This window comes from Bos indicus, chromosome 4 (assembly GCF_029378745.1).
Source record: "Bos indicus isolate NIAB-ARS_2022 breed Sahiwal x Tharparkar chromosome 4, NIAB-ARS_B.indTharparkar_mat_pri_1.0, whole genome shotgun sequence".
In the NCBI taxonomy this organism is placed as follows: Eukaryota; Metazoa; Chordata; class Mammalia; order Artiodactyla; family Bovidae; genus Bos; species Bos indicus.
In genome coordinates, this window is record NC_091763.1 from 82372357 (window position 1) to 82386063 (window position 13707).

At 40.7% G+C, this 13707-nt stretch overlaps 1 protein-coding gene across 1 annotated transcript in view; it reads left to right on the plus strand.

The window, feature by feature from the left end:
- VPS41 (VPS41 subunit of HOPS complex) overlaps positions 1 to 13707 on the plus strand; it is a 194578-nt gene that overhangs the window by 89204 nt on the left and 91667 nt on the right. Inside the window, exons 6-7 of the mRNA XM_019958983.2 lie at positions 9803 to 9865; positions 13209 to 13274. Coding sequence (XP_019814542.1) covers positions 9803 to 9865; positions 13209 to 13274 — 129 coding nt within the window. The remainder of the gene's footprint in view (positions 1 to 9802; positions 9866 to 13208; positions 13275 to 13707) is intronic.

Below are 13707 nucleotides of genomic sequence, written 5' to 3' on the forward strand. Positions count from 1 at the left end.
TTTCAAAAAGCACTATCAAATTTTACAGTACTTGCTGAAATTCTGAAATGAACCAGACTGTCAAAAGAGCGATAAGGGAAGAGTTGGTTTGTGCGGAAATTGAGAATTATCCAAACCGTTGAAACATTTTGTATTGATAATGAAAGATTATCTCCATTTTTGTTTTCTGAAAGGTAAGGGGGAATTCCTTCTGGGTTAATACCAATTTAATTGTTGAAGGAGAATATTGTTTTTGAATTGTAAGAGAACTTTTAGTAAGCTACTTCATCTAAGAATTTTCAGAGTTCAAATTTTGAAGAATTATTATTTGATAGGATGAAGTGGGATATTTTAACTACTGTGTCTGGTGAATAATGAGATAACCCTCAGATATCTCCTGGTGCACTTCTTGGCAAACACCTCTGTTTTCCTATTTTAGTCAGATTTGTAACTGTCGTATTTTGCTGTAGACCCATGGTGCATTTTTTTTTAAAATAACTTTCTTTTTGGCTGGGCTGGGTCTTCGTTGCTGCATGGGCCTTTCTCTAATTGTGGCCAGCAGGGGCTGCTCTCTAGTTGCGTGAAGCAGCCATTGTGGTGGCTTCTCTCGTGGTGTCAGGGCTCGGTAGTGCATTTCCCAGGCTCTGGAGCACAGACTCAGTAGCTGTGGTACACAGGCTCAGTTGCTCTGTGGCATGTGGGGTCTTCCCAGATCAGGGATTGAACCTGCATTGAACCCGATTGTCTCCTGCATTGGCAGACAAATTCTTTACCATTGAGCCACCAGGGAAGCCCCCATGATGCATTTTAAAAAATAGTTTTTTCATATATTTTACCAGCATTGATAGACTTGAAAAGAAATATTTCAGTGCACATAGTTAATGAAACCTAGCCCTCACCATGGGTTAGTCAGTATTGTGAAAACTGAGGCGCTAATAATATAGCATGATCTGGTAAACTGGTTAGTGATGATAGCAATGTAAAGATTATTAAAAGAATCAACTCCAGACATCTAGATCTCGTGCATCTTTAAATGGCTGTTGTGGTTTTTCTTTCTTTAGTGTGTTAGGATTTCTAGAAAAATCATTACCTTCTATTTCAGAGATGACTCTTCATATTTGTATTCAGTTTTAAAGTCCTAATTCTAACAGTTCTTTAAAATTTATTCTGTTTATTCAGCTGGTGCTCATTTCTAATCTTTTACTTCAGGACTTTTTTTACCTTTGAGTTCCAAATTTTGAAATACAGTCACACATAGAATATGGGTGTTACTGGTGTACCTTTTTAGGTAACTTTCAAGATAAATACATACAAGGTTTATTTTCTGATCTCTTGCCTGTGTTGTCTTCATATATAAACTAGAATTAATTTAATATAGAATTCTGGGTTGAACTATTTTCTCTCAAAGCTTTGGAGACCCTGCTCTCTTTTGTCTAACCTTTATTTTCATAGATATGTCAGAGGCCAGCCTACTTTGTTCTTTCACAAAACCTGTTTAAATTTTTTTTGTCCTGCCTTGGAGCTCAGACTCATCATAATAACAACAACAATACCAACAACAACGAACAGCCCTTGTAATTCAGTTTGCTACGTTAATGTCTTGTTCAGGTCTATTTTCATTCATTTTGTCTGAAAGAGAGTTAGTCCTTTTGATCTATATACTGAAGTATTGTTTTCATTTCAGGAAAGTTGACTTCAGTCCTGATTTTGATTATTGCTGCAATTCCACGTGTTTTCATTTCTTCAAAGAAACTCAATAATACTGAGGCTGGAGGCGGTATCGCACAGAGGCTAAGAGATTCGCTTTGCACTGCACCTGCCCAGGCTCCATTCCCGCTCTTGCTCTGTTAGGTCAGGGATGTTCCCTGACCCCCAGCCCCCTCCACGGACTCAGCTGGGCAGTGGGCGCAGTGCGAGGCCTGGATGGGGATGTGGCAGAGCCGATTTGGGGTGTGTGGGAAATTCTCAGATCTTTCTGCTTTATTTTGATAACCCTTTTCTTAAACATTGTAGTCTGGCCTCTTCCCCTCCCACGCTGTAGTCACCCTTCTCTTTCGACAATATATTGTGAGAAACCTTGGCCATGTTTTGTCACACAGACACGCAGACACACACATGTGCTTTGCTTTCTCACGGTTTTTATCATCTCATTTCTCCGAAGTCAGGGAGAGTTTCTCTTCTTGTTTGGTCCCTTGGCTGATGTGCTTTGCTTCCAATGTCCATGTTGCTTTCTGGAGTAGAGTTTTATTCTGTTGGGCCTTCTTAATTTTCCTGAACTCTTTCGATCTCTCCCAGCTCTTTTCATGTCAGCCTGATCTAGGTTTAATTTTCAAAACCAAAATGATGACTTCTTGTGTCATGAGAAGTCTTAGCTCTTAGCATATTAGAGGTCTTAGGAGTATTAGAAATCAAATGGCTGGGAGTGGAATTATCCTGCCACGCTTGAGCTGTGTGTTGTCAGCTAAGTGATTCAGCCCTCTCTGGGCTTCAACCTGTTTTCCTCCTCTGTAAAAGGGGGTAGTAATGATTATTGCTGTGTTAATCATTAGGGGAAATTAGTTAGTTGATATGTGTCAGTAGTTTGGAATAGTATCTGAAATAGAAGGTACAGGTGGTGATTGTCAGTAGTTATCATCATCACCATCCTTTTCTTCTGCTCCAGATTCATAGAGGTCTCTTGTTATTGAAGTCAACAGTCTTGTAGTTTTTGTTGTTGTTGCTGTTACTGTTAACACTAGCCCCCTCCCCACCCTATACCACTTGGCATATGGGATCTTAGTTCCCTGCCGAGGGATCGAACCCACATGCCCTGAGTAGAAGAACAGTGTCTTAACCACTGGACCACCAGGAAAGTCTCTATTAAAACATTTTTTTTAAAGCATGGTTTTTCTCCCTTGGAGACCTTGAAATTGTGTTCTGCCTCATTCTTTTTATAGATCCTGTGTATGTTTTTGTTACTCTTGTATCCATTCCAAAACAAGGAGACAAGCTCTTTCTGAACCTCAGTTAGCAAACAGATCCAGTGTCCGCTTGCTCTGAGCCCTGCTTGTTATCCTTCTTGGTGTCATCCTGCTGGGTGTTGCAGAATCACACATCAGTTCCACACAGGGTCCAGTTAACAAGCCCCATTTCCTCTGCCTGGAAGTATCCAGTGCAGGCAGCTCCTCCAGTGAACTGGGAGCCTTGCCTATCTTCTCTCCTGGGTCTCTAACACCCTCCATGGGTGGAGAATAGGAAAACCTGCCGTCTCACCTGTGAGGGTTCCTCCAGCCAGACAGAATTACAGCTTATGTGTTTACTCCTGTTTTAATGCTTGACCAGTTGCTATTGGGAAGCTTGGGTTGGGGGTCTGTTATAATGAAGTACCAGCTGAGAGAGTTTCCTGGCCCTCCGGCCGCCCTCCTCATAGTTTATCTGTGTCAGATGGCCTGCCACCCAGTGTTCTGGTTGGCAGATACAGAGAAGTCTGTGCTAGAGTAGAGACATAGACACCTTCCTGATTGTTTCATGAGGGTAGTAGGGTTTCTGTGTTTCTGCGGGTAAATGCATAGCACATACCTTCTGTGGTCCTCATGTCACTCTATGGGTTTGTAGTTAATGAGAAATACTCTAGGACTTGGCAGTAGATTGACTATAAGACAGATTGTTCTGAAGTTTCTTTTTCTCATTAGGTATTTTTATGACAAGTTGGGAGAAGTTGTCAGAGCTGCTTTAGGAAATACCCTTATCAAAAGGATCCTTTCAATTTTAACCTTTAAATAAGATTCTTTTCTCCGGCAAGATCTTCCTAAAAGCCAGATCTCTCCAGGCAATCATTCAGTGGATTTCTTTTCACAGTGTGATACTCACTGAGAAAATTTAAAAAAAGAGGAAATGAATGAGAATCATTTTGGGTTTTGTTAGCTTTAGTAGTATAAGTTGTGACTTACTAGTTTGGGTGTCACATTAGTGAAATTAACCAAAATAGCAAAGGTTTTACAATTCACCCTGTTTATACTGATATCAAGTTTATTTTGAGACATTTCAGTGTTTTCCATCCTGAAAGACAAAATAAGGACAATTGAGGAAAATGTTTCTCAGTTAAGCATAGAAATAGAGACTAACCTAAGAGGGATTTCCTTGGTTGTCCAGTAGTTAAGACTTTGCCTTCCACTGCAAGGGGTGTGGTTTTGATCCTTGGTCAGGCAGCTAGGATCCCGCATGCCTCGTGGTCAAAAAAACAAAACATGGAAGTGAGGCAGTGTTATAACAGATTCAATAAAGACTTAAAAATGATCCACATAAAAAATCTTAAAAAAAAAAAAAAAAAGTGAGAAACACTAACCTAAGAGTTGTAGTCTTGCTTGCTGCCTTCAGCAAACACCCCTCAGGTCTCTATAGTGGGTACTGTAGTGACATTTTGCTTCTGACTAGTTCTCAGGGGCAGTTCTGAGTGTCAGCCTGTTTGCTAAGAACTTGATGACTTGTTCTCTTATTCTACTTATTCCTTCTTCAGTCAGTCAGTCAGTTCAGTTGCTTAGTTGTGTCCAGCTCTTTGCGACCCCATGGACTGCAGCATGCCGGGTTCATCACCAACTCCCGGAGTTTACCCAAACTCATGTCCATTGAGTTGGTGATGCCATCCAACCATCTCATCCCCTGAAGTCCCCTTCTCCTCCTGCCTTCTTACTCTACTATTCCTTCTTACTCGACTATTATATCTTCATACAAATTCATGATTGTTTTGTTGTTGGATTCACAATTTTTACCCCTGGAAATTTGTATTTTAGTTTTCCCCATAAGGTTCACAATATTTCTAATATTTTCTCACTTACTGATACCTCAGTCTTTTTTCAGCAGTCCCATATTCGTTTGTTTACAGCTCGTGTACTTTTTCCCACAATAAAAGTCACTTAACTTTTGTTCTTCAAATCTATCCTATTATAGGTAGAAGGAAGTTTGTCCATTTGAACCGAATAGTCTGCTGCATTTAATTTCAACTTCTGTGGTAGAGTTGTCTAATTCATAGCCTGATATTCCCTTTCACTTTATTTTGGCGAATATTTGAGGCATTTGAATTTTTTTTCAGTCTTGCTTTTCTTACACTTCATATGCAAAGGTATCTTCTTTATTTACAAATTTTGGACTAGCTCCCATAATGGCGGTATATAGAAGAATAGAGCATGGAATAGTCTTCCTGATTTTTAACGACTTTAGACGAGTTGTTTATTTTGGTGGCTCAGTGATAAACAATCCGCCTGCCAATGCAGGAGACATGGCTTCATTCCCTGGAGGAGGAGGTGGGAACCCACTCCAGTATTCTTGCCTGGAAAACCCCATGAACAGAGAGCGGAGCCTGGCAATCTACTGTCCATGAGGTCACAAAAGAGTCAGATGTGACTCAGTGACTGAACGTCAACAAAGGTGTTTGCTTTCATCCCCAGCAGTCTTGCTATAAGGGTCAAATGAGGGGGTGCAAGATTTTCAGTCCTAGTTACATACCATGAATTACGAACCTTTAAAAATACAGTTTTAAAGCTATTTCTTCTCATTTTGAAGTCCATAAGGATGGTTTAATTCAGAATAAAATTTCTTAAAGAACCAGAATGATACTGACCATTTCAATAGAGACCTTTTTCAGAAGATTATTTCCCTGCATAGCTTGAGAAAACTGAGAAATGGCATCACTTCTTTGAGGAGATGTTATCAAAATACACTTTCCCATTGGAGTCTGAGTCTCACACAGTTGTAACCAAGACTTCCCCATAGGTTAAAATTGAATCAAATTACAGCTAAAAAAATAATAATAAATTTAGAGCTCAGGGGAACATTTAGACATTTCTAGATAGAAATTGACCACTATGAGTGAAATAAATACGTCCACTTGAAAAAAATATATATTTTATCCCACCAAAAAATTTAATTTGTCGAGGATGGGGTCTGGCTATTAGTATCCAAGGATCTTAACCATGTAGTCCAATCAGAACCACTGAGGTAAGGTGTGTGGAAGCATTTTGAGGTCCAAGTTATTAGTCGGAGTATAAGATGTGACACAGGACCATGTTGTGATATAGTTGGAGTGAATAGAAGTAGCTTTATGTTAGAAGAATATAAACTTCCTGGAGTACCATGAATTTCTACTGATGTAATTTTAGTAAGTTGACCCCCTTGTTCATTTAGTCTGTTAAGATCCAGGTGACATAGTACCTGTCTTACTTTGAGCCTGTTTTCTTGGATTCTTTGGGCTCATTCACATTCAGCTTCCTTGGGCAGAGTAAAACTTTGCATATAATATTATTCTTTTGAGCTTCTCAACCACCATTTTATAAGAAGTTCAGTGTACCCTGTGCTTAACTGCTGAGTCGCATGTGACTCTTCACAACTTCATGGACTATAGCCCGCCAGGGTGCTCTGCCATAGAATTTCCCAGGCAAGAATACTGGAGTGGTTGCCATGCCCTCCTCCAGGGGATCTTCCCGACCCCGAGTAGAACCCATGTCTCTTGCGTCTCCTGAGTTTCTAGCTGGATTCTTCAGCAGTGAGCCACCTGGGAAGCCCCCTGGTGCCTGCACATTTCTGTAAAACATGAGCAGTGCCCTCTGAGCAATGAGCAGCATGGTGGTAGTGGGGCCTGCATGTATTTGCTATGTCAAGAACACATTTTATCAGACTACCTCAGAGTAGATAATATCCCCTTGACATTACATTCTACGATGTGCTATTCTTGGAACCCAAACAGCATTCTTGGCCTAAGAGTATAAACACACACACACAAAAAAAAGAGTATAAACACAGGAGTCACAAAATGAGTGGGATATTCTAAAGATTTTATATTTTAGTGAAAGAACATATATCCCCAGAATGATAATATGAGTACATTTTCCTCTTGGAACTTGCACAGATGAACCACTCACAGCTTACTAAGATGAAAACAAGATATTGAAAGTCTGAAAGGTTTTATGTCTATTTAAAAAATGAATTTGTAACGAAATACTTTCTCATATAGAGCCATTGGACCCAGATAGCTTCACTGGTGAATTCTTACAGAAGTTAAAAGAAAAAAATAACACCACTTTTTTCTAGAGACTAGAAAAAGAGTGAACACATCCCAAGTGTTGGGAAACAGATCTGAGTGCCCCTAATAGCTGGTTCCAAGTGTTTGAGAGCTCCTGGAATTCTTATGCTTTGCTGGTGAGAGTGTAAATTGATCAGAACAACTTTGTGAAAATGTTCAGCTGTCTATTAGATGTCAACAAAGATATAACCTGCAGCTCAACAATCCCATTCTTCATAAATGGATATGTAAGTGGACCAAAAGATTTGGAAAGAGTGTTCATTATAGCATTATTCATTCAGTTCAATTCAGTCGCTCAGTCATGTCCAACTCTTTGCGACCCCGTGGACTGCAGCACTCCAGGCCTCCCTGTCCATCACCAACTCCCGGAGTTTACTCAAACTCATATCCATTGAGTCGGTGATGCCATCCAACCATCTCATCCTCTGTCGTCCCCTTCTCCTCCTACCTTCAATCTATCTGAGCATCAGGATCTTTTCAAATGAGTCAGTTCTTCGCATCAGGTGGCCAAAGTATTGGAATTTCAGCTTAAGCATCAGTCCTTCCAGTGAATATTCAGGACTGCTCTCCTTTAGGATGGACTGGTTGGATCTCCTTGCAATCCAAGGGACTCTCAAGAGTCTTCTCCAACACCAACTTTCAAAAGCATCAATTCTTCAGCACTCAGCTTTTTTAATAGTCCAACTCTCACATCCATAACATGACTACTGGAAAAACCATAGCCTTGACTAGATGGACTTTTGTTGGCAAAGTAAAGTCTCTGCTTTTTAATATGCTGTCTAGGTTGGTCATAACTTTTCCTGCAAGGAGTGAGTGTCTTTTAATTTCATGGCTGCAGTCACCATCTGCAGTGATTTTTGGAGCCCCCCAAAATAAAGTCTGCCACTGTTTCCCCATCTATTTGCCATGAAGTGATGGAACCGGATACCATGATCTTAGTTTTCTGAATGTTGAGCTTTAAGTCAACTTTTTCACTCTTCTCTTTCACTTTCATCAAGAGACTCTTTAGTTTTTCTTCACTTTCTGCCATAAGGGTGGTGTCATCTGCATATCTGAGGTTATTGATATTTCTCCCGGCAATCTTGATTCCAGCTTGTGCTTCTTCCAGCCCTGTGTTTCTCATCATGTACTCTGCATATAAGTTAAATAAGCAGGGTGACAGTATACAGCCTTGACGGGCTCCTTTTCCTATTTGGAACCAGTCTGTTGTTCCATGTCCAGTTCTAACTGTTGCTTCCTGACCTGCATACAGATTTCTCAAGAGGCAGGTCAGGTGGTCTGGTATTCCCATCTCTTTCAGAATTTTCTGGAGTTTATTGTGATCCACACAGTCAAAGGCTTTGGCATAGTCAATAAAGCAGAAATAGATATTTTTCTGGAACTCTCTTGCTTTTTCGATGGCAATTTGATCTCTGGTTCCTCTGCCTTTTCTAAATCCAGCTTGAACATCTGGAAGTTCATGGTTCACGTATTGTTGAAGCCTGGCTTGAAGAATTTAAGCATTACTTTACTAGTGTGTGAGATGAGAGCAGTTGTGCGATAGTTTGAGCATTCTTTGGCATTGCCTTTCTTTGGCATTATTCATAATAGCCTCTATTTGGAAACAACTGAAGTGATCAATGGAAGGTGGATACACAAGTGGCAATGTACTCATACACTGAAATTTTATACGGCAGTGACAAAGAACCAGCTCCTGCCATATGTACATAGCAGTGTGGATAAATATCAGAAGGAACATATCCATTGAAAGAAGCCAGTGAAATAGTTTATGATTCTATTTATATAAAATTCAAACATCAGCACAGCTTACCAAACGTGATAGATTTTGGAGGAACAGTTAGTTTGTGAGGGTGTAAATGAATGGAAAGGAACACAGGGGAGCTTCTTGGGTTTTGCTTCTTGACATGGGTGGTGGCTGCAGGGGTATGTTCATATCATAAACATTTGTCAAGCTCTGAATCTATGATCTGTACCCTTTATGTTAAAGTATTAGTTGCTCAGTTGTGTCCGACTCTTTGTGACCCCATGGATTGTAGCCCGCCAGACTCCTCTATCCATGGGATTTCCCAGGCAAGGATACTGGAGTGGGTTGCCATTTCCTTCTCTAGGGGATCTTCATGTGCAAGGGATAGAACCTGGGTCTCTTGGATCACAGGCAGGTTCTTTACCATCTGAGCCACCAGGGAAGCCCCTTTATGTACATTATACAATTGAATATTAAAGTCAGCTGCTCAGAGGAAAGATTAAGATGAAACAATTTTAAGGGAGACACTGATAAGTAGAAAATTAAATCTTACATGTATACGTTCTCAATAGATTCAGGATAAGATGGTAAAAGAAGTGCAGTTCTGATCTCTTGCGACTTTGATCTGCTCAGCTGATTTATATATCTGTGACTCAAAGAAGCAGCTCCTTTTTCCTTCAAGGAAAGGAACAATAATTCCTTTAGAAGTAGCCTATGGAAAATTCATTAAAAAGTATTAATAACCTATTCATCTCTGTTTCATTTTTTAAAGCTGACATCTATTTAACAAAATAAATTTGTGATGGGCAAAGGGAACTCTGTCCATGAGATGCTGGTAAAAAAACTTAATTGCAGTGGTATAGTCTCACACTGATGGAATTGTTTTCACTGGATATTTAGTAGAGATTACAAAGACCTTAGATTACTAAGTACTTGACTTTTCGTTGATAGTACGTGTTGTCACTGGCTCAGCAGCTTTCTTTGTTACTGTCACGGTGAACTGACAGGATCCACTTACTTTTTAGGTGCAGGTGTTTGGACTGTATTCTGGAGAAGAATTTCATGAGACTTTTGACTGTCCCATTAAAGTAAGTATTCAGTAAGTTTTTACTTTTTCAGAGGATTTTTCTCAACAAAGGCAGTAAGAAAACTAATACTTTGAGCACTACCAATCTTGCATTAATTTTGTCAGTAAGCATCCATCAGTCAATGTACTGGATACTATTTGATGCCTTGGAGGTGCACAGAATGTATATTATGTGACTGTGACCTCAGTGTATCCTCCAACTTTTGTTGTAGTGGGTGAGATGATAAACACACACTGTGTGATTAAAGACTCAAATCACACAATCTGTGATTAAAGACTCAGAGGTAAAAACAGTGTTGAGTCTAAAACTGAGAGGAGTTACTTCTAGCTGTTCTTGTTAGTGATGGTTCCCATAGATGGATTAATGTTTGACTGGGCTTTAATAAATGGACAGGACAGAGGGAGAAAGCTGACTTCCCATGCAGAAGAACAGTATAATATAAATGAAGAGGCTAGAAAGTTCAAATTGTGTTCAGGAAGTGGCAAATAGTTGAGTATAGATGGTACATAAAATACTGACTTGGCAGGAAAGCTGCATGGGCAGATTGAGGTGGCTTTATATTTAGGCTAAGAAATTTGTCTGGTAGATAAGGAGAAATTATGGAATGCCGAAGAGCAAAGAAGTGGCATAAAACTGAGCTAAGCCAAAAGCAAAGTAATACAGCAACTGTATTCAGTATAGATGAGAAGGCTGACAGGCATGAGGCAGAAGGCCAGTTTTAGGTGATAGTTACTGTAATTACAGTGGCTGTTAGAGTTGTCAAGGAAGAGGTTGTTCCGTTTTCTCACGTGTTTATTCAAACGTTTATTGATCAACAGGTAAAAGAGAGATGGGATCTGATAGAGGTTTTAGAAAGCCAGCCCTGCCAGAATGCAGGGGTATGCAAGCAAGAGAGTGGTTGGGGGCAGGAGACGATTTAGAAGGCTAAGCCATATCCTAGACATGGTGTTACAGGAGCTAATGAAAAGAAAGTGAGTATTCAAGATGGAGTAGCAGTAATGAATTGGAAAAGCCTGGAGGAGGTAGGTTTAATAAGCTTTGGTGATGACTGCAGGTAATGAAAAATGGAAGAGCTGAGGGTAAATCCAGGTTCTTGCTTTGGTAATGGTGTGTGGAAAGGCTGTCAGTTGAAATAAGAGATGGTTTGAGGCAGGATGTTGCTAGTTTGGTCTGGGGTCTAGATAACAGTTAGAGACATAGCATCCAGTGGAAATGTTATGGAGGTTTTGGAAGTATGAATGTAGAGCTCACAATGGAGATTGGCCCTAAAAATCACAAACTGGGTGGGTAGCCAGCTGCACTTAAGCTGAGTAAGATGAAACCATTTTGAAAGTTATCATCCAGTTAAAGATTAAGAAGAAAAAGACTGAAGGTCAAATTCGGAGCACTAACTTATTTTGTTTTTTAATTTTTTAAAATTATTTCTTTTAGTATCACTGTGGTGGTTTATCTTATTTATTTATTTCTTTGGCCCCACAGCATGGGGGATCTTAGTTCCTCAACCAGGAATCAAACCCACGCCTCCTGCATTGGAAGCATGGAGGCTTAACCACCGGACCTCCCTTGTAGCACTGATTTAAAGATTTAGGCAGTGGGAAGAAAAGATACCAATGAGGGATCTTAGAAGAATTAGGAGGATTGGAGGAGAAGCCAAAAGAGAGAGGGTTTCCAGAAGGAAGGAGCGAGCAGCACAGAAAAGGCAGTGTGGAGCTACCACGAGGTAGGGACAGGAGCAGGGCACTTTATTTGATAATTACGAGCTCCTGGCGACCTTAATGAGGAGGGTCTCGGAGGAGGCTCACTATGTATGAGGGAGTAAATTGGAGATAAAGAAGTAGAAACAAGCAAGGTAGACTCTTCTTTCAAGAAACTGTGTGATGTAGAAGGGAGTTCATTTGATAGATGAAGAAAGAACCAAAGTCCAGGAGGATTTCTCCTGGTCATGTTTAGGTTGTTGGTATTAAAAAAAAAAAAAAATCATAGGGAGAAAGATCCAAAATAAGCAAAAGGGAATACTTAGTGGGGCGGCTCTAAGGGATGGGATCCATCATGTAGGGATGAGGGAGGGAAGCCTTGGATGTGAGTCCTACAGCCTCTGCTGGTGAGACCAAGCCAAGTGTCACTAAGTTGGGCAGTGAAGGCTCCGCAGTCAGGGGCAGTGACGTGATGGCCTTGGTTTCTTCTTGGTGGGGAAGAATGAAGGGTAAGGTTATGTGGTTGAGGGCACAGACATGACTGCACTCGCAGTTGTGATCTAGGACCATGCATTATAAGAAAGCTAAGAGGACCCTCAAGAAAGATTTTAAGAAAATGTAACGACAGAATGTGTAAATGATTCCATTGGTATCCAGGATGGATTAGACAAGCGTGGAAAGAAAGAAGGGCTAACCTGGAAGTGAGAAATGGTTAGAGAAATGAGGAGTCACATACTAATAAATGCCCTCAAAATGACAGGGTGGGAAATGGAATCTATCCCACTGGCAGATGGAGATGTGTTCATTAACTAATAAGAATAGAAAATGTCTTTAGTTGAAGGTTTGTGGTATAGTTGTGTCAGTTTTTTTAATGTGTAGAAAGAATTCTGTATGTTGGGCTGGAAAAACAACACAGTGTGTTAGTTGGTGATAACGTGGGTTTGGGGATAAGAAAGTGAGGAGGCAGGGTCTTTGCAGGCTGGCAGCCATGTAAGGGAGCCCCGAAGATGAGCTTATGCTGAGCGCAGCTATCAGACTCTGAGAAAGCCACTGACAAATGAAACGATGATGACAATGATGGGGCAGCCTTGGGAGAAACCTTTGTGAGGGGTTGTAGGAGATTGTGGAGAGCAGGTGATAACCAGGGGCCCAGGAACTGATGGTGGAGGTAAAAGGGAACTCAGCTCAGTTCTGCAGTGCGTTGTCTTTGCCACTGATGGAGTCCCACTCCAGACTGTGAGGCTGCATGGCAGCCCTCGTTCCACTTGGGAGGCATCCTGACAAGGAAATAATCTAGATTTCTTCTATGAAATGTCTTCAGTTACAAACGCTTGTGACATCTCGCTCCTTGATTACCTTCATTGGCTGCCTCTAAAGGGGAGAGCCCACTCAGGGGGTCCCACTCAGCCAGAACCTACAGCCGTTCACTCTCATCTTTTAGCTTTGACCTGACTTCATAGAAGAGAAGCTCTCACACCAGAGCAAAACTCGCTCTCCCTTGGTGCAAAATGTTCCCTGAATAGATTACTTCCTACCTAGACACCAGGTTGATTTTTCGATCATGTTGCCTGTCATGTACAAGGGGCTTTCATTCTGCTCTGCAGCCGTGACTCCTAACCAGTGACATGTTGGCTCCCTCTTCCTTGCAGATCATTGCTGTGCACCCGCATTTTGTGAGATCCAGCTGCAAGCAGTTTGTGACGGGAGGGAAGAAGGTAAATGCTACGTGTTGATGTCACAGGCAGTCTTTGAGGGGTTCTGTTTGCTCTTTAATTTATCTTTAATATTTTTAATGTCTGACTCTTCATTTGGAGAAAGTTTGAGAAAGCCCAGTGTAGTGAAATAGCAAGACCATTACCTCTTGGGGGAGGTGTGGCCTCAGTGCTTGTCGGTGGCATCCCTTTGGAATAGGTGCAGGCAAAAACAGATGTTACTCAAACTGTTTGCTAGCCTATTGAAATATAGCCCCTTCCACACACAAAAAAAGAGGTAGCATTTAAAAAGTAAGAGCAAGTAACTAGTCATTTTTTTCCGCTTGTCGATAATCTCTTGCAAGTCTTGAGAAAGTTTTAGAACAATCATGGCTCTTTTTTAAATTTTATATTTTAATTTATTTTTGTTGGAATATAATGTGTTAGTTTCTGCTGT